Here is a 20,288-nt window from a genome sequence, read left to right as displayed (position 1 = left end):
ACACGGCACGTCGTAATTTGGGTGCAATAAAAAACTACCCCTAGTCTCAAAGCAAAGGGTCTGAATATTTATGTAAATTAGGTATTTCTTATTATATATATTTTTTTCAATTGCAAAAACTTCTAAAAACCTCTTTTTGGTTTGTCATTATGGGGTATTGTGTGTAGATTGAATAGGATTTTTTTTTTATCCATTTAAGGATAAGAGTGCAACGTAACAAAAAGTGGAAAAAGTCAAGGGGTCTGGATACTTTCCGAATGCAATGTACATTTACAGGAGGTTGCACCCTCTTCAATCAATAGGCTAGGGGCAAAATAACATCCAAATTGAGCGCTCATCGACTGAGCGAGGTATCAGGTGCAATTTTCTGGCTTTGTTAACTGGCACCACAGGTAGTTTATGGGCAAAGTGCACACGGTTTTCCGACTCTTTGTGCATCGAAGCACCACAAAAAACTGTCTGTAACACAGAACCCAAACCAGCTGCGCGCGTGCGCCATCGTGCATACATTTATTTTGTCCCCCCACACCAAACGAGATCACGACACGCAGGTTAAAATATCAAACCAAACTCTGAACCAATTACATTAAATTGGGGACAGGTCGAAAAGCATTAAACATTTATGGCAATTTAGCTAGCTAGCTTGCACTTGCTAGCTAATTTGTCCTATTTAGCTAGCTTGCTGTTGCTAGCTAATTTGTCCTGGGATATAAACATTGAGTTGTTATTTTACCTGAAATGCACAAGGTCCTCTACTCCACCAATTATTCCACACATAAACGGTCAACCGAATTGTTTCTAGTCATCTCTCTTCCTTCCAGGCTTTTTCTTCTCTTGATTTTATATTGCGATTGGCAACTTTCATAAATTAGGTGCATTACAGCCACTGACCTCGTTCATTTTTCAGTCATCCACGTGGGTATAACCAATGAGGAGATGGCACGTGGGTACCTGCTTCTATAAACCAATGAAGAGATGGGAGAGGCAGGACTTGCAGTGCGATCTGCATCAGAAATAGAACTGACTTCTATTTTAGCCCTTTGCTATGCAGACGCTCGTTGGCGCGCCCAAGCAGTGTGGGTGCAATAATTGAATAATATAGATTTCTAAATTCATTTTGGTGTTGTCAGCCTGTTAGTCGTGATAATGCTTTAAATCCATCACTGCAAATAACTGACAGTTTCGAAAAACGAATACATGTGGATCACATTTTAGGGTTGAGGTATGAGTCTGTGGAGTGCACCTGTTGCAGCAAGCCCAGGCACTACTGGAGGTGCTTTATGGAGTGGGCACACCATAAATAATCCTGTAGACTATATCAATAGGTTAAGGCTACAATATCCTTTCATAGTGTTTATATCAGTACAACAACATAGGTCTATCAGATAGCGGACGTTTGGGGGGCATAGGGCCTACCTTTTCTGGAGACACAGGATAATAAAGTTTCAGTTATTACATCACTTGTTTACAATATTAGTCAATATGCCTACTATGTCAAAAAGTGCGGGCAAAGAAGAAGAACATGTGAGTAGGCCTAGGATAGTGCTTTGTTCGTTCTTCATATTAATGTCGCTTCACATTTGTATAATTCTAAAGATGGATGATGAAAGTCTATGAGATGAATATGTAGCCTACAGAATCAGTCATCATGTAGGCCTACGGCTAGTTGACTACTTTAAGAATAGTTTAACAATGTAAATGGATCAAACAAATTTGTTTTAGATATGAGCTTGATTCAACATTTTTCATGCAAAGTGAATTGGCAAAAGGGGGAATTATTGCAAACCAAGTTACAGGGATGGGGTCTACTATCAAAACCCCACGTCTAAAAAGTTTTGTCATGACTGTCTCTGTCTTTGTAGGGGTTACAGGAAGCCCAAGAGAGGACATTCCCTGTATTCTTCAGAGGAAAACTAGGGGAGAAGGTTAGTGTGATAGTATGACATTCCAAATGATCTGAGATCCTCAATTTCTTTCAAATGAAATGTTACCTAATTATATCTTTTTAATTACTTCCTTCCCATTTCCAGTCCTAATTCCACAACCATTCCCACTGTAGTATCCATTGCCCTGACATTGAGGTTTGTTAAAACACAATCCACAGCTCCATCAGGAGACCCCCGGGTTTGACCTGTTGGAGCCCAACATGAGAGTCATAGATGTTGATTATAACTGCCTCCACGACAAACACCTGAAGAGTTTTTTCCGCCATCCGCCGGGAGATTGGAGACCCCTGGGCATGGAGACACACACACCTCTGGGAATGGACTTTCCCTTCAGACACTCCACCTCCTCGATGGACACTCTTTCCAGTCAGATCTCGACTGAGAACCTCGAGGTTGCTAGGCTACATACTGCCAGACCACAAACTACCAGATCACGTTCTGCCAGACCACCAACTGAAAGACCTAGCAGTGACTCTGATCACTCTGGAACCTTGTCGACTGCGACGACCTGCTCACCACATTCAGCTAGCCCGTCAGTGGTAGGTCATTTTGGTCATGGACATGTTCCCAGCTTTCATTCTTTGGGGGCTGTAGACATATTACTGCTTCCCTGTCTCCCATCTCCTGGGAAATCCATATCCAAGTACAGTGCCAAGAAAAAGTATGTGAACCCTTTGGAATTACCTGGACTTCTGCGTAAATTGGTCATAAAATGTTATCTGATCTTCATCTAAGTCACAACATTAGACAAACACAGTCTGCTTAAAACGTCTTGTCAATAGGGGGAGCTGTTAGCACTATGTAATCTTGACGTTCCCAAATTAAACTGCCTCGTACTAAATTCTTACTCGTACAATATGCATATGATTATTACTATTGGATAGAAAACACTCTCTAGTTTCTAAATCCGTTTGAATTATATCTGTGAGTGAAACAGAACTGGACTTAGAGCAATTTCCCTATGTGGATGTGAGAATGCCAAATTTTCCAACCTGCTCTCAGACCTGTGTATAACTCTGCCTGTCTTCTATTGGTTGAGATGCACTGCATACGCCTTCCCCTGGTTGTTAGCGAATAGGGAGACTTGAAATGGAGTCTCTACGTAGTTCCCAAAGGTTATAAATCCCTTGTCAAAGACGTGTATCGTTCTTTTCCCCTTCGCTCTGACGCACTGAGGACCTTGGCACATTCTACTGGAAGCATCGGTTATAGATCTTAGACATTTCCGGCTGTGTTTTTATTCGATATAGGCTTTAAAGACATCATAATCTTGTTATTTTGAACCGAATTATATCAGTTTATGTCAGTATATTGCGATTTTTGGGTATTTATTTTCGTGGCGTTGTAGGAAGTTGGGTATCTCTGGCCCACATTGCTAATGTTTACTGCTAATTGCAACGTTGAAGACGACATTCTACAACCTAGCAACGATTATTTTGGACAAAGGACACCTTTCCCAAAATTCTGATGAGAGTTCATCAAAAAGTAAGAAGTATTAGATTCTTGATGCTACTATTTACTTGTGACGCTATGCTAGCCTATGCTAGTCAGCTTTTTTACTGGTGGGGGTGCTCCCGGAACCGGGTTTGTGAGGAAGTAGAGGTTAAACTAATAACACACAAACAATTATACTTTTTCATGTCTTTATTGAACTCACCGTGTAAACATTCACAGTGCAGGGTGGAAAAAGTACAAAAAAAGAAATGTCCCTTTTTCAAGACCCTGTCTTACAGTTGGGATGAGGTTTTGATGTTGATGTTGGTGTGCTGTGCTTTTTTTTTTCTCCACACAGTGTTGTGTGTTCCTTTAAAAAAACTCAACTTTAGTTTCATCTCTCCACAGAATATTTTGCCAGTAGCGCTGTGGAACATCCAGATGCTCTTTTGCGAACTTCAAACGTGCAGCAATGTTTTTATTTGGACAGTCGGTGGCTGCTTCCGTGGTGTCCTCCCATGAACACCATTCTTGTTTAGTGTTTTACGTATCGTAGACTCGTCAACAGGGATGTTAGGATGTTCCAGAGATTTCTTTAAGTCTTCAGCTAACACTCTAAGATTCTGCTTAACCTCATTGAGCATTCTGCGCTGTGCTCTTGCAGTCATCTTTGCAGGACGGCCACTCCTAGGGAGAGTAGCAACAGTGCTGAACTTTCTCCATTTATATACAATTTGTCTAACCGTGGAGTGATGAACATCAAGGCTTTTAGAGATACTTTTGTAACCCTTTCCAGCTTTATGCAAGTCAACAATTCTTAATCTTGGGTCTTCTGAGATCTCTTTTGTTTGAGACATGGTTCACATCAGGCAATGCTTCTTGTGAATAGCAAACTGAGTGTTTTTTTAGGGCAGCTCTAACCAACATCTCCAACATCTCCAATCTCCAACATCTCTAATCTGGTCTCAATGATTGTACTCTAATTGACTCCAATTAGCTTTTGGAGAAGTCATTAGCCTAGGGGTTCACATACTTTTTCAACTTACACTGTGAATGTTTAAATGATGTATTCAGTATAGACAATAGAAATACAATAATTTGTGTGCTATTAGTTTAAGCAGAATGTGTTAATCTGTTGTTGTGACTGAGATGAAGATTAAATAAATTTTTATGACCAATTTATGCAGAAATTCAGATAATTCCAATAGGGTTCATATACTTTGTCTTGCCACTGTATTTGGATGATATGATGTAATATGCGTTTGCCACTTTGGTAAATGTAAAACCTCTAGATGAGGAAGATGATTAAGTTGCAACAATGGAGACCACACATTTGATATAGAGTAATTGCTACAAAATATGAAAGGTATACTTGTTATATTTACGTTTTTTAAAATTTGATATGGATTAACATGTGTTTTGATTTCCAACATACTGTAAATCTATATCAATTCCGTTGATGTACCTTTCTGTGTTCATATATACAGATTACTGTTAGGGACTTGCTGCTCATGATTGGGCACATAACAAGCTCAGTATTGGAGGAGGTAAATAGCATCCTGATCCCTGCCTTGGTTGACCTTATAAGGCTGAGAGCTGCAGAGAGTGATGCAGAGAGTATGCTCTCCATCAGCAAAGACACCAACGAAGATTCAACCCAGGGCTCTGTCAGCTGTACCTCCCTACTCTCCAAAGTCAATGTGATCTGTCTCACTCAGAGTCCTGACAGTAGGTCCTCCCCAATCTCCATTGATGAACCAGTCACTGCTGTCCAGACTTATTGTAGCAGCAGTTCTCTGTCCAGTGAGGAACGAGCACACTCTTCCTCCAGTCAGATCTCTAATAAAAACCTCCTGGCTGCTAGGCCACGTTCTACCAGGCCCCAATCTGCCATGCCCCAATCTGATAATGTGACAGGTTAAAGGAAATACTAATAGCCTGTTATACATTAAACAGTATTAGTAAATTCATAGTATGTGAGGATCTTAAAACATCTAAGGTTAAGAAGATCATGCATTCAGTATTAGTTGATAGATTGATAACATTTATATAATTGTGTTCAAATCCGTCAAGCATACAAAGGGTACGAATTGTGAGAGGAATGTGTAAACGTTATGTTGATTACTTTATGTTGTCGTGGGTAAAAGTGTTAACCTGTGATCTACTAAATGCTCTTAATCTATGAGCCTGAGATTGATTGCTCTGTTCTCCACTCAAGTTCACGGAGAATTCGCGGTCTTTTTCTCATTGCACTAAAGGTTCTCAATGAGTGAACATGAACCTATCAATCTCGTGATTCTTTCCCCCCTTGTTCAGGTACGTTATTGATGATTAAAACGAGTAATTTTAATGTAATAACTTGCTAACATGTCAAGAGTGTTTAAGGTGTGTCTTAGTAACATATTGAGGAAGTTAGTTAAGTTTGCAGAGAGTAATATGAGCCGTGCTCGGTTGCAGCTAGCTTCCTACTGCTACGTAGCTGCCATTTTATGTCGATTGTGAATGAACATGTGCGTTAATAAGATATTTTGCGGCATTATTTGTGTAATTGTTTTTCAAACACTTTATTGCCTGTTGATAAATTGAGTTATGGTTTACTGAGTTAAAGCTTTGTGCTTGACAGTTATATTGAAAATAGTATTTGTTTCAGTGATGTACAGTGTATACTGTTGTGACTTGAATAAAACTATCTATTTCCTGTAGATCTGTTATTCTGTAAAATGTGTTACTTATGTAAAATGATTGCACTAAAAGTTCTCAATGAGTAAACATTAACCTATCACTCTTGTGATTCTTTCCCCCCTTGTTCAGGGGTGTAACACTAAACCACCACCTGCTAAACCACCACCTGCTAAACCACCATCTGCTAAACCACCACCTGCTAAACCACCACCTGCTAAACCACAATCTGCTAAACCACCTACTGCCACTGACTACTCTGGAACCTTATCTGCTGTGGTAGGTTGTGGGCATGTCATCCCTGTCAAACTGACCTTGGCCAGTTTCTCCTCCTCCAACACCAGCTTCCCCTCCAGCCAGGGCTCATCTAGCTCATCTATCCCTGCCTTGGTTGACCTTATAAGGCTGAGAGCTTCAGAAAGTGATGCAGAGAGTATGCTCCCCATCAGCAAAGACACCAACGAAGATTCAACCCAGGGCTCTGTCAGCTGTACCTCCCTACTCTACAAAGTCAATGTGATCTGTCTCACTCAGAGTCCTGACAGTAAGTCCTCCCCAATCTCCATTGAAGAACCAGTCAAAACTTGTTGTAGCAGCAGTTCTCTGTCCAGTGAGGAACGAGCACACTCTTCCTCTAGTCAGATCTCTACTAAGAACCTCCTGGCTACTTGGCCACGTTCTACCAGGCCCCAATCTGCCAAACCGCCACCTGCTAAACCATCACGTGCTAAACCATCACGTGCTAAACCACCATCTGATAAACCACCATCTGCTAAACCGTCACCTGCTAAACCGTCACCTGCTAAACCGTCACCTGCTAAACCGTCACGTGCTAAACCACCATCTGATAAACCGTCACCTGCTAAACCACCATCTGCTAAACCACCATCTGCTAAACCACCATCTGCTAAACCACCACCTGCTAAACCACCACCTGCTAAACCACCACCTGCTAAACCACCACCTGCTAAACTACGATCTGCTAAACCACGATCTGCTAAACCACCACCTGCTAAACCACCACCTGCTAAACCACCGCCTGCTAAACCACCACCTGCTAAACTACAATCTGCTAAACTACAATCTGCTAAACTACAATCTGCTAAACTACAATCTGCCAAACCGCCACCTGCTAAACCATCACGTGCTAAACCGTCATCTGCTAAACCGTCACCTGCTAAACCGTCACCTGCTAAACCGTCACCTGCTAAACCGTCACCTGCTAAACCGTCACCTGCTAAACCACCATCTGCTAAACCGTCACCTGCTAAACCGTCACCTGCTAAACCGTCACCTGCTAAACCGTCACCTGCTAAACCGTCACCTGCTAAACCGTCACCTGCTAAACCGTCACCTGCTAAACCGTCACCTGCTAAACCGTCACCTGCTAAACCACCATCTGCTAAACCACCACCTGCTAAACCACCGCCTGCTAAACCACCGCCTGCTAAACTACAATCTGCTAAACTACAATCTGCCACTGACTATGGAACCTTATGTGCTGTGGTAGGTCGTGGGCATGTCATCCCTGTCAAACTGACCTTGGCCCCTTTTTCCTCCTTACTCTCCAGCGAAGAGACCAACACCAACCTCCCCTCCAGCAGCCGCCCCTCCTCGTGCTCTATCAAGCTTTTAGACAGAAGGAGTGGCATTCCTTGCTCCCTGGCTGTGAGCTCTATTTCAACTGTTCCTGGACCTGACTCTAGCAGGAGCCCTATGCGGGAGAATCAATATGCTACTGAGGTCTCGTCGATCTGCCTCAGCCAAGATAGAAATGGCCAAGGAGGGAGTGTGACACCTCCAGCCCCTTTGGATGTTTCCCTCCCCTCTGTTATTGAGCGGGCTGGCGGACTTGTATGTTCCGTCATCTCCCAGTCTTTAGCAATTGTGGAGGCGCGGTCAAGTGTGAATGGTGAGGAGGGCTCTCCATTTTATGTTTGAAAAATATCCCAGATATTCAAGTTGTGTCTCTTTGATATTAAACAAATCTCTTGTCTGCTTTAGGAGGCCACTGGCAAATGGCAGTTGATTCCGATTAGGTTCAGCCCCCTGTACTGTGGGCCTGTTGTGATCAGGGTAAGAGACCCCCCCCCCCCCCCCCACACACACACACACACACAGTCACATCACGGTTACAATGTTTACGGTTTCCAACATGAATGTATTGTAATGTTCAGAACAATGCCGGTCCGGTGGTTAAAGCTTGGAGAACTTTCCAGTTCATCAGCCCCATCATCACCTACATGCGTGGGGGATCCCAGGTATGTGTCTTTGTAACTACTTTAATCCTAATCTACATTGTCAGTCATTTGATCTTGGTGGAAATGTGTCACAGCAATTGCTGAAGTGGTTTTGTTGATGTTGTCTTTTTGTTTATCTCAACAGCAGGTGGTGGTGAGGATGCACCACGTGAGTAGGGTGAGAGGCCTGGAGACTCAACTGGTGTGGGCCATCTCCAAGGAGACAGCCAGGCTTAGTCCAGAGGGCATCCCCTACTGTGCCATCAAAGTGCAGTCCATCACTTGGATCCAGGTAAGCCGTAAATACTACTGAAATAGTATTAAATTAGGCTTTTCTTCACTTATTCCATTTGGCCTTAACATGTATTCTCTCTCTGTCAGCGTGTGGCTGGCAGGGTGACCCACTATGCGTCTCACCTCCGCCACGAGACGTCTGTGGATGTGACGCTTGGCTGCTACCAGGTAAATAAATGATTTCCTATGTATATAGACTAGACATTACTGGACATTTTTGCATTAGATTTGGTGTGTTTTCTAATAACGTGTGTGTGGTAAACAGGTGTGTTGTGTGTGTTTTGAGCAGCAGACTGATGTCTCAGTGGTGTACGCCACTCTCTACATGGGGCTGGACGGGCTTCTCTCCTCTTCAGCGTGGTCGGAGGCTGCCTCCTTCTCTACGCCCACCACTCAGCAGTTCACTGACCCAGAGCCTGAGGGCCACAACTGCTATGAGGTCAGACGTTACACACACATACTATTGACTAGGAGCATTAAGATCCTTCCATTGACCGGTTGTTTGTTATGTCATTGCATTGGTCACTGATTTTGAATGCTTGTTTTGTTGTCGTAGGGCTGGGAGGAAGACCTGCTGCCTGAGGAGAGGGAGGTTCCTCTGCTAAAGTGAGTTCCTCTAAATGTCTGTCTAGTCTGGGCTTGTCAGATACTGAAGGATAGTGGTCATAATGCTGTTATCCCCCATTGACTCTAATGGTTGACATGCTCCATTCCCTCCCTTTCACAGCCTCTACCTTATCACCAAGAGAGTGGAGGACATCGCCCTGAGGCTCATCTCCCTGCGCCAGGCCTTCACTGTGAGTGGACCCACTTTTCTTTTTCTCTCTGTGACTTCTTGTTCTGTCTCCTAGAGGAAGATGTCTCACCCTAACTCTTCCCTCTTCCCTAGACCCTGCTTGGTTCCACCCTGAGCAGGAACCGTCTGTTTGTGGCGGGAAAGGTCCTCCTGGGCGCACTGGTTCAGGCCAACCACATGGTAACTCACTAACTCATTCTCTTTCAAGGGAAATAATGCGTACCTGAGGGGATATATGTTCTGTTCACTAAGATGCTCTTTTCTTTGTCATAGGACGAGGCCAAGTTCATCCGTACCTATAAGGACTTTGTGGACTACCTGAGTGACCCCTCCAAGCGGAATGACATTGAGAGGGGGCTGGCTGAGGCAAAGGTGAGTTCATTAACTCTTTCAAGTCTCACTGAGTTCTTCCACATGCATGTCTTTTATACATCACAGTAGCTGATCTATATGAAATCATTCCTATTTTCTCCAAATGTGTTTTCTTGTCCTAGATCCATCATGTGAACATGATAGATGTCCTCTTTGAGCTGGTGCTGTTTGGGTTAATGACAGCTCAGAAGTCCCTGATGGTGGTAAGTAGCATCTCACTGGTACATGTTTTGATATCTCTATTAGCAGTTTCACTTAAATTCCTCTTCTCTTCTATTCTCTCCTCTTTTCTCCTCCTTTGTTTCCTTTAGCACCCTGGTGGGTTCGTGGAGCGTCTGTACGCTCTCCTGTACTCCTTCCTGCCCACTGCTGCCAACATGGAGCCAGAGGCTGACAGATACCTGCTGCTGCTCAATGTAAGAGTAAAGAGATTACTTCTTTTTACTTCCATATTCTTAAGTGTACTTCCTTTTTACCTCCTTATTCATGGTTAACCAGGTTCCAATGCCATTTTAGGGGGAGTATTTCTAATTTTCTCTCTCCTCTTGATTAGCTAGTAACTCAGAGCCATTTTCTATGTGTTGTGTGGTGTTCTCTTCAGGGCGGGCTGATGGCTCTGCTAGATGACATGTTTGGCCAGCAGCTGGCCTGGTACTTTAACCCAGAGTCTCTGGTCACTGAGCTCTCCAGCCTCCTGGAGTACCACTTGGAGAACCTCATGGCCAGCATGTGGTCCTACTGCAGGGACCATACTCCTTTCTCCTTCTCTCTTTTGAAGGAATTGAGGACTTGAAGTGCTTTGTTGTACCCTGATTAGCTAACACCCATTAATTTAATGTATTCTCTTGTTTTCTCTCCCCACAGGATTCTTGTGACACTTTGCCACCCAACAGGGATCTAGACACCAATGCACTACATTACTTTGCACTGAATTTGACATTTTTAAATAAAACAAGTTGTAGTTCAAAAACATTTTGGTTTCCGTCTTTTCATTTATTTGATTTTATGACCATTTCCTCTTCCTAGAGTTATAATGCTAATATTAGATTATTACATGAACAATGATGCTTTACTTTCTGCATATGGAAATTTTAAAAAACGTTTAGTTGATTTACAGATACTACAGGCCCACACTTTATATGGTTTTGTACTGTGGGTTGTGATACTGTACTATTTAAAAACATGTACGACTACATACACTGAGTGCACAAAACATTAGGAACATCTTCCTAATATTGAGTTGCACACCCTTTTCCCTCAGAACAGCCCCAATTCGTCGGAGCATGGACTCTATAAGCTCCCCTAAGCGTTTCACACGGATGCTGGCCCATGTGTCAAGTTGGCTGGACGTCCTTTGGGTGGTGGACCATTCTTGATACACATGGGAAACTTTTGAGCATGAAAAAACCAGCAGTGTTGCAGTTCTTGACACTTATTTTATTTATTTCACCTTTATTTAACCAGGTAGGCAAATTGAGAACACGTTCTCATTTACAATTGCGACCTGGCCAAGATAAAGCAAAGCAGTTCGATACATACAACAACACATAGTTACACATGGAGTAGAACAAACATACAGTCAATAATACAGTGAAAAATAAGTCTATATACAATGTTAGCAATTGAGGTGAGATAAGGGAGGTGAAGGCAAAAAAAAAATATATATATATATAAAAAGGCCATGGTGGCGAAGTAAATACAATATAGCAAGTAAAAAAAAAAACACTGGAATGGTTGGTTTGCAGTGGAAGAAAGTGCAAAGTAGAGATAGAAATAATGGGGTGCAAAGGAGCAAAAATAAATAAATGAATACATTAGGTAAAGAGGTAGTCGTTTGGGCTAAATTATAGATGGGCTATGTACAGGTGCAGTAATCTATGAGCTGCTTTGACAGCTGGTGCTTAAAGCTAGTGAGGGAGATAAGTGTTTCCAGTTTCAGAGATTTTTGTAGTTCGTTCCAGTCATTGGCAGCAGAGAACTGGAAGGAGAGGCGGCCAAAGGAAGAATTGGTTTTGGGGGTGACCAGAGAGATATACCTGCTGGAGCGCGTGCTACAGGTAGGTGCTGCTATGGTGACCAGCGAGCTGAGATAAGGGGGGAGTTTACCTAGCAGGGTCTTGTACATGACCTGGAGCCAGTGGGTTTGGCGACGAGTATGAAGCGAGGGCCAGCCAACGAGAGTGTACAGGTCGCAGTGGTGGGTAGTGTAAGGGGCTTTGGTGACAAAACGGATGGCACTGTGATAGACTGCATCCAATTTATTGAGTAGGGTATTGGAGTCTATTTTGTAAATGACATCACCGAAGTCGAGAATTGGTAGGATGGTCAGTTTTACAAGGGTATGTTTGGCAGCATGAGTGAAGGATGCTTTGTTGCGGAATAGGAAGCCAATTCTAGATTTAACTTTGGATTGGAGATGTTTGATGTGAGTCTGGAAGGAGAGTTTACAGTCTAACCAGACACCTAGGTATTTGTAGTTGTCCACATATTCTAAGTCAAAGCCGTCTAGAGTAGTGATGTTGGACAGGCGGGCAGGTGCAGGCAGCGATCGGTTGAAGAGCATGCATTTAGTTTTACTTGTATTTAAGAGCAATTGGAGGCCACGGAAGGAGAGTTGTATGGCATTGAAGCTCGCCTGGAGGGTTGTTAACACAGTGTCAAAAGAAGGGCCAGAAGTATACAGAATAGTGTCGTCTGCGTAGAGGTGGATCAGAGACTCACCAGCAGCAAGAGCGACATCATTGATGTATACAGAGAAGAGAGTCGGTCCAAGAATTGAACCCTGTGGCCCCCCCATAGAGACTGCCAGAGGCCCGGACAACAGACCCTCCGATTTGACACACTGAACTCGATCAGAGAAGTAGTTGGTGAACCAGGCGAGGCAATCATTAGAGAAACCAAGGCTGTCTAGTCTGCCGATGAGGATGTGGTGATTGACAGAGTCAAAAGCCTTGGCCACACTTAACCCAGTGCGCCTGGCACCTACTACCATACCCTGTTCAAAGGCAGTTAAATCTTTTTTCTTGCCCATTCACCCTCTGAATGACACACACAATCCATGTCTCAATTCTCTCAAGGTTTGAAAATTGTTATTTAACTCCCCTTCATCTACACTGATTGAAGTGGATTCAACAAGTGACATCAATAAGGGATCATAGCTTTCACTTGGTCAGTCTATGTCATGGAAAGAGCAGGTGTCCTCAATGTTTTGTATTATCAGTGTGTAGTAACCTGGTACAGTATAAAGTATACCACTAGAGGGGATAATTGCTTCAGCCTTGAATGTTACTTCTCACTATTCCTACTCTACATTAACAGTCTGCCATTGTAGACTCCAGTAACTTGTGTATCTTAGTTTTTTATATTTGCCATTAATGTCTGAACCATTTACCATCTTTCCCACTGAAACCAGTAATGTTAGCGTTCATGTGAAAGAGGGTGTAGTAGTGCATACTGACCACTAGTTGGATCATAGTGTGGGTGGTGGAGTTCATGCAGGAACACAGAGGGTAGAGGCATTCTCCATCACAGTAGAAGGCAGAGTAACCCGTAGGAGCCAATACCCAGTCCTAATGGAGAGAAACACCATAGAAATCGAATGACAAGATTAGATGAATAGACTATTTCTATGAGAAATACATGATAAAGAATGCAAAGAACATACTCTACAATGCACATCCTACACAAATGCCTTGCTTCCCTAAAAAATACTAACTGTGTGTTACAGCAAATAAGGTGGTACAATGTTAGCTCATGATTATCTATTCAGTACAATGAGTAGTTAAGAGAGATAGAATCTCACCTTCCAGCCTTGTTCACTGAATCTCACATATAATTCATGTCTCTTACAAGCCTGACGCCCACTGTTGACATGGCTGTGATCCGAAAGGGACCAAAAAATATGTCATGAACCAGGAAAGACTAATGTACACTTTGGATGCATCGGATTTCAAATGAAATGTAAACGCGACTTAAGTAATTTTGTAATTGGGATGAACTATCCCTTTAAACTGTGCATAGAACAAGTTTAACTACAAGACAAAAAAACAGTGTTGTCCCCTGACCTTGTATGTATACTGGGCAATGGCAGGTCGTATTTGGGCTTCTTCTTATGGGGGTTGGGATTCAGGGCGCTTGGGGGGCGACAGGGGGCCTAGCTGGCCCTGAAGAAATTGGTTAGATGAGTACTTGAAGGCTTATATCTATATTTTGGAATAGTGGATGTTGATTTCGGGAGGCTTCCATCATGGAAAAGGGACCAGACCACTTTTTTTGTTAGTTAACCTAAACGAATCACGACCCTCTATAGAATAACAACGGTGACAACAGTTGACTGCTATTTAAGTAATAGTTTGACTGTCAAATCCATGTATTGGTGTGTGGCCATTGACTTTTATGGAAAGACCACCCCCAAATTTTCTGTGCCATTTCCTGGGCATTTCATTAACTCTGCGTTCTAAGTTCTGCGCATCCCAGCGCTTAGAAAAATCAATGGTACAAAACCTAAGATATTGATCTGATTAAAACAATCAATCTTATGTCATCGTGATGTCCATACACTTTTAGACTAACATCACCAATCTGAGGTAAAAATTTTGTCTTATAGGGTGAAAATGCAAGCTTGTGTAAGGTAGTAACACAAACTGTCCGCAATAGGGAAATTTGCGCAATACACCATTTACTATGGCAAAAAAATTCAACATGTCAATTTAAGATGATTGTATTTGTTGCCTACTCACAAAATATTACCAAAAGTACATATATTTCAAGGGACATAACACTGAGACCCCTGGACATGGGTGGGGGAATATTTGTGTGACTACCTAAAATGGAGGCTCACCAGCACCCCATCTTATATGTCCAACCACCCCTGAACGTCAGACTCTATTGAAGCACCTACAGTGGTGTAAAGTACTTAAGTAAAAATACTTTCAGTACTACTTAAGTAGTTTTGGGGGGTATCTGTACTTTACTATTTATAGTTTTGACAACTTTTACTTTACTACATTTCTAAGGAAAATAATGTACTTTATACTCTATACATTTTCCCTGACACCCAAAAGTAATCGTTACATTTTGAATGGCTAGCAGGACAGGAAAATTGTCGGTTGGATGTACTGCCAAATTCTCTAAAATTACGTTGGAGGCAACTTATGGTAGAGAAATGAACATTCAATTCTCTGGCAGCAGCTCTGGTGGACATTCCTGCAGTCCGCATACCAATTGCACATTCCCTCAGAACTTCAGACATCTGTGGCATTGTGTTGTGACAAAACTGCACATTTTAGTGGCCTTTTGTCCCCAGCAAAAGGTGCACCTGTGTAATGATCATGCTGTTTAATTAGCTTCTTGATATGGTGCACCTTTCAATGTGGATGGATTATCTTGGCAATGGAGAAATGCTCACAATTTGTTTTTTTAGGCTTATAGAACATTTTCGGGATCTTTCATTTCAGCTCATGAAACCAACCTTTTACATGTTGCGTTTTTTTGTTCAGTGTAGTTTATTTTATTACAAATATAGCAGTATACAGTCCTCCAGATATCTGTTGACAAGGCCATACATCACTGTGTGTTTGTTCCTCTGTACATACAAAAATGGCCCAAAAAAATGTTGTTGCCATTTTCCATTGTTACTAACTTGTACTGGTTAAAAGTATGATTAAAGAAGAAGAAAAAAACGTGTACGTTTTGCAAACCATGTTTAGTACATCTAAAAGAGACATGGAGAAATTCCTGGTTCAACAAGATATTATAGCCATCAAAAGGGTCGAATTTTAGCATTGATTGCATTTATGATACAGTACTTTACAGCTTTGATTGGTCACAGAATATATGACATGAAGGGGGGATGTAATTATCTTAATTACTGTAGATTTGAATAGTTTAGTTAATCAAAAGTGAAGTATGGTTATAAGTCCAATGGGTGTTGTTCATATACCACTCAGACTCAAAATCAATATATTAGATACATACTATTTATCAGCCTTTTGACAGATTATTGCTATCAACTGCTGGTTGCAAGTTATATTACCCTGTTTGTATCTTTTGGAACAATAGCAATCAAGTTGATTAAAATGATGTAGAATAGATAGATGGGCTACCACTGGTGTCACAGGCATCCATAGGTCTTGACCACCATGTTGCGATGCTTCTTTAGTTTTACGTTGTTGTTGTCATCGTGGAAGAGTACAGAGATGGGACTGAGCTTGGTGGGTGCGCAGCAGGCTTTGGGAGCCTCATCCGGCTTCAGAAGGTGAACCTGCCATTGAAAACGGTAAATCAGACTCATTCATACATGCACTTTCATATAGTCAATGATAATATCCTGTTATAAAAGAGATATGGGTTATTTAAGCAATAAGGCCCAAGGAGGGGTGGTATATTGGCCATATACCACAAACCTCAGAGGTGCCTTATTGCTATTAGAACACCTACTCATTCAAGGGTTTTTCTTTATTTTTTACTATTTTCTACATTGTTGAATAATAGTGAAGACATCAAAACTATGAAATAACACAAATAGAATCATGTAGTAACCAAAAAAAGTGTAAAACATATCAAAACCTGTACGTCAAGGCTGAGAAATGTCTGTTCTTCCAACAGTCCGTCTCCTTCCTAGGGTACCGCATTTCCACTTCAGGTGTCACGATCATCTTCGTGAGAGAGAGTGGACCAAGGCGCAGCGTGTGCAAAATACATCTTTTATTTTAGAGAAGGGAAAAAACATGCAACAAACACTATTACAAAAACGAAACCAAACGTGAAGCTAAATACGTAAGTGCAACCACAAGCTACAAACGTACAAAATAGACAACACCCCACAAAAGCCTACTGCCTATGGCTGCCTTAAAACCTGTCTAGGATCAGCGTGGCGCTAGTGGCAGCGTGGCGCTAGTCATCACGTAAATAAATGTCCCAAAATCGCACTAAACGGATATAAATTGCTATAAAACGCTTTAAATTAACTACCTTATGATGTTTTTAACTCCTATAACGAGTGAAAAGATGACCGGAGAAATATAACAGGCTAAACTAACGCTTGGAACAGGAGAGGGTCGGTGTCCTCCACGCGCGTTACGCAGCAAGAAAAGACTTGCTAGCTACAGGGTTTTTTCATTTGTAGTGCCTGTGAACGCGCAATCGACCCCATTGGAATCGTCATCACGTAAAGGCATCCAGGGGAAGACGTAAGAAGTGTCCGTATAGTCATAGCAAAATCAGTGCCGTTTTAACTGACTTCAGAACAGTGGCCAACATTTCTGAAATCTGAATCCATGTCAGGGAAATTGCTGTAGAATGGGCTCTGTTCCACTTAGAGACAAAATTTCAACTCCTATAGAAACTATAGACTGTTTTCTATCCAATAATAATGATAATATGCATATTGTACGATCAAGGATTTGTGGGAAGCCGTTTCAAAAATTAGCCAAATTAGCATAAATAGTCTAAACAGCGCCCCCATCCCCAACAGGTTATTAAATGAATGACAGCTGTCTCTGATTGAGAACCAATCTAGGCAGCCATAGACATAACTAGACAACATTACTCTACTCTGCCCCATACACATACAACACCCCTAGACACTACAAAACACAAACATTCCCCATGTCACACCCTGACCAAACTAAAAAACATAAAGAAAACAAAGAATACTAAGGCCAGGGCGTGACATCAGGGGTAAAGATGGAGAGTGACCGCATTTCAGCCGTGCGTAATTGGCCGACTCCCACCATGGTAAAGGAAGTACAGCGGTTCCTAGGGTTTGCCAACTACTACCGGAGGTTTATCCGGGGCTTTGGTCAGGTAGCGGCTCTCATTACCTCACTGCTGAAGGTCCTCTTTTTCCTGTAGTCCACATTCATCTCCTTTGTCTTGATCACATAAATATATTTTTTAATTTGAGGTCTTTCCCTGTGCTGAAAATCAAGTATAGTTTGGTGGCAAGGGCAGTGTCCTGTCTTTTTGGGAGCAGTTTTCAGTTGTGTACATTGCATATGTCTTAGTAAAACACCCTTTATGTTTATTATGATGTTATGGGGGTGGGGAGGGAATGCAACAATATTGTATATTGTTTGGGGGAAAAATATGGGGTCAATTTCACGCCTTAAGTATTGAATTCAAAATAAAATAAATCGTAAACATCAGAAATAAAGTTGAAAATGTGAAGAATGAGAGAAGTGATGGATGTTGAGAGAATCGTTTGTAGATTTGCAAACAAAAGGAGCAAAACTAATTTAAAAGCAGAACAAATTATTTGAAAACTAATTTAAAAATAGTATTTCATTTTAACTTTTCAAACAACCAACCCTATTGAATCCATTTCGCTCTTGCCTGCAGTTACTACCTTTGGTTAGATGACTTGGATCTTTGCTCTCACTGCCAGTTTTTTTTTGATTGCGAGTTTTGGTGGTTTTATTTTGTCCTACTCAGTTGTGTAATTTTATGATTTCATGTCTATAGACTGTTTAGTGAGGAGCTAAACCGGAAATTGCTTCTGCTACATTTTTCAACTACCATCCCTGAGATGACTAATACAAGAAATGATTGACAGTCATTTTCAGCGATCTATATAACCGGTCTAGTTTCCTGATCATATTGGAGCTCCCTGCTATGTGTTGCTCTGGATGTCTTAGTCTAACGTCTGTAACTAGATGCTTAAAAACCTGTAGAATGAGAGTAGTTACTCAATATTTTTCTGTTTCTCAAGGCTCAAACACCTATGGGTCCATTCGGCAAAACCACTCCCACCATCACCGACCGAAGTTGCAGCCATTGTGTCCTTTCCAAGTCGCCTATATTTTTTGTATTTAATTACTTGTAAACTTCATACTTTTTATTAGTTCCAATAGGCCTCCAGTGTTGTTTGCTTGAACAGTCACTGAGGCTGTATTTAACGTTAAACAATAGTTATTTCAGATGCAGCAGGTTTAGATACTTAGCTAACTAGCATTGATAGCTTAGCACCAAAGATACAGGCTGAGAGTCTAGGATTCCTGTACATTTTTCCTGTAAATGTCTTCTAACAGGCTTAATGTTAAATCAGAATTTCTGAACCAAGAGGTGCAACATCACAAGGCTTTCTTGAATGCTTGCGAAACAAACCAAGCAGACCAGGGCGGGTTTGAGAAGTGGAAAATTCTTGCATTGGTTGTTAATTTTGTCAATCTAAAGGCACAACCAGAATTCGAGCCAATAATAAGTAGTTGAACATGTTACTCCACAAACTTGTGAAAATGACATGTTTTCATTTGAGTCAAAAAGAACTTTATCGATGGAGCCTTTTGATTTGACAGCCTGCGATTTGAGATTCTTGGATCCAACGGCCGTGTCTTTGTGAGACGCAGAGTAGGTGAACGGATGATTTCTGCATGTGTGATTTCCACCGTGAAGCATGGAGGAGGAGGTGTGATGGTGTGGGTGTGCTTTGCTTTATTTAGAGTTCAAGGGACTCTTAACCAGCATGGCTACCACCGCATTCTGCAGCGATACGCCAGCCCATCTGGTCTGTGTTTAGTGGGAGTGTCATTTGTTTTTCAACAGGACAATGACCTAACCCACCTCCAGGCTGTGTAAGGGCTATTTGACCAAGATGAGTGATGGAGTGATGCACAAGATGACCTGGCCTCCACAATCACCTGATCTCAACCCAATTGAGATGGTTTGAGATTAATTGGACCGCAGAGTGAAGGAAAAGCAGCCAACAATTGCTCAGCATATGTGGGAACTCTTTCAAGACTGTTGGAAAAGCATTCCAGGTGAAGCTGGCTGATAGAATGCCAAGAGTGTGCAAAGCTGTTATCAAGGCAAAGGGTGGCTACTTTGAAGAATCTCAAATATAAAATATATTTTGATTTGTTTAACACTTTTTTGGTTACTACATGATTCCATATGTGTTTCATAGTTTTGATGTCTTCACTATTTTACAATGTAGAACATAGTAAAAATAAAGAAAAACCCTTGAATGAGTGGGTGCATCCAAACTTCTGACTGGTACTGTATAGTTTACACCAAAGGGTAAAATCTATATATTTTCAGCAAAATAGTGCGTCTCAGCGTCTGTGGTCTATGATTTATGCTTAATGATGTGGACTGCAAATTACACCATAATGGGGGTAGGCCTGGGCTCACAGAAATAAGAATGAATAGAATGGGCTTGGAACTCTAACCCTGGAAATTGACTGGTAAACTCATGGGTACACTGCCAACGGCTGCCTGGTATTGTGACGCAATAATTTCAATTGTATTTTGGAATTTCTCTTCATTCTTATTTCTACGCCAGTTTAATATTCAGTAGCATTCAAGCTTTGGCAACCTCAGATGAAGTACGATGTTTTACCGGCTCATTTTGGAGACCAACGTAGACTAGACCTGTAGCATGGACAGCGACGAGGCCCGAAAAGTAAGTAAATTTCTTTCGCTATAGGCCTAGCCTTGAAATGATTGACTGTAGACCGTTTTTGTATTGATTACACTGAAAAATGTATGGAAAAGGGTGCATGTCTGAGGTTATGTGTAAATCCCCTG

At 41.7% G+C, this 20,288-nt stretch overlaps 2 protein-coding genes across 2 annotated transcripts; both read left to right on the top strand.

Annotated features, from left to right (window-relative positions):
- The first annotated feature begins 5,705 nt into the window (after positions 1-5,705).
- LOC129847203 (uncharacterized) lies at positions 5,706-7,801 on the top strand. The gene is made up of 2 exons (XM_055915024.1): positions 5,706-7,727; positions 7,769-7,801. Exons 1-2 carry the CDS (start codon positions 6,495-6,497, stop codon positions 7,799-7,801), a joined length of 1,266 nt encoding a protein of 421 aa, XP_055770999.1. The 5' UTR covers positions 5,706-6,494.
- LOC129847202 (uncharacterized) lies at positions 6,533-10,787 on the top strand. The gene is made up of 14 exons (XM_055915023.1): positions 6,533-6,603; positions 7,631-7,971; positions 8,064-8,135; positions 8,237-8,320; positions 8,445-8,591; positions 8,681-8,761; positions 8,883-9,032; positions 9,150-9,199; positions 9,321-9,390; positions 9,483-9,569; positions 9,663-9,761; positions 9,884-9,964; positions 10,073-10,177; positions 10,626-10,787. The coding sequence occupies exons 2-14, from the start codon at positions 7,969-7,971 to the stop codon at positions 10,785-10,787; spliced, it is 1,191 nt and encodes a 396-aa protein (XP_055770998.1). The 5' UTR covers positions 6,533-6,603; positions 7,631-7,968.
- Positions 10,788-20,288: the final 9,501 nt, after the last annotated feature.

The sequence above is a fragment of the Salvelinus fontinalis genome, unplaced genomic scaffold, assembly GCF_029448725.1.
Source record: "Salvelinus fontinalis isolate EN_2023a unplaced genomic scaffold, ASM2944872v1 scaffold_0757, whole genome shotgun sequence".
NCBI lineage: Eukaryota > Metazoa > Chordata > Actinopteri > Salmoniformes > Salmonidae > Salvelinus > Salvelinus fontinalis.
Note: the sequence above shows the minus strand (reverse complement) of the source record. Positions and strands in the feature narration are given on the sequence as shown.

Bases quoted from the DNA above. Each gene is read 5' to 3' on its own strand.
- LOC129847203 (XM_055915024.1), top strand. From the start codon at position 6,495: ATGCTCCCCATCAGCAAAGACACCAACGAAGATTCAACCCAGGGCTCT. The intron at 7,728-7,768 runs GTGAGCTCTATT...TGACTCTAGCAG, and splicing joins GCATTCCTTGCTCCCTGGCT to GAGCCCTATGCGGGAGAATC.
- LOC129847202 (XM_055915023.1), top strand. The intron at 8,762-8,882 runs GTAAATAAATGA...TGTTTTGAGCAG, and splicing joins TGACGCTTGGCTGCTACCAG to CAGACTGATGTCTCAGTGGT. The intron at 9,762-9,883 runs GTGAGTTCATTA...TTCTTGTCCTAG, and splicing joins GGGGGCTGGCTGAGGCAAAG to ATCCATCATGTGAACATGAT.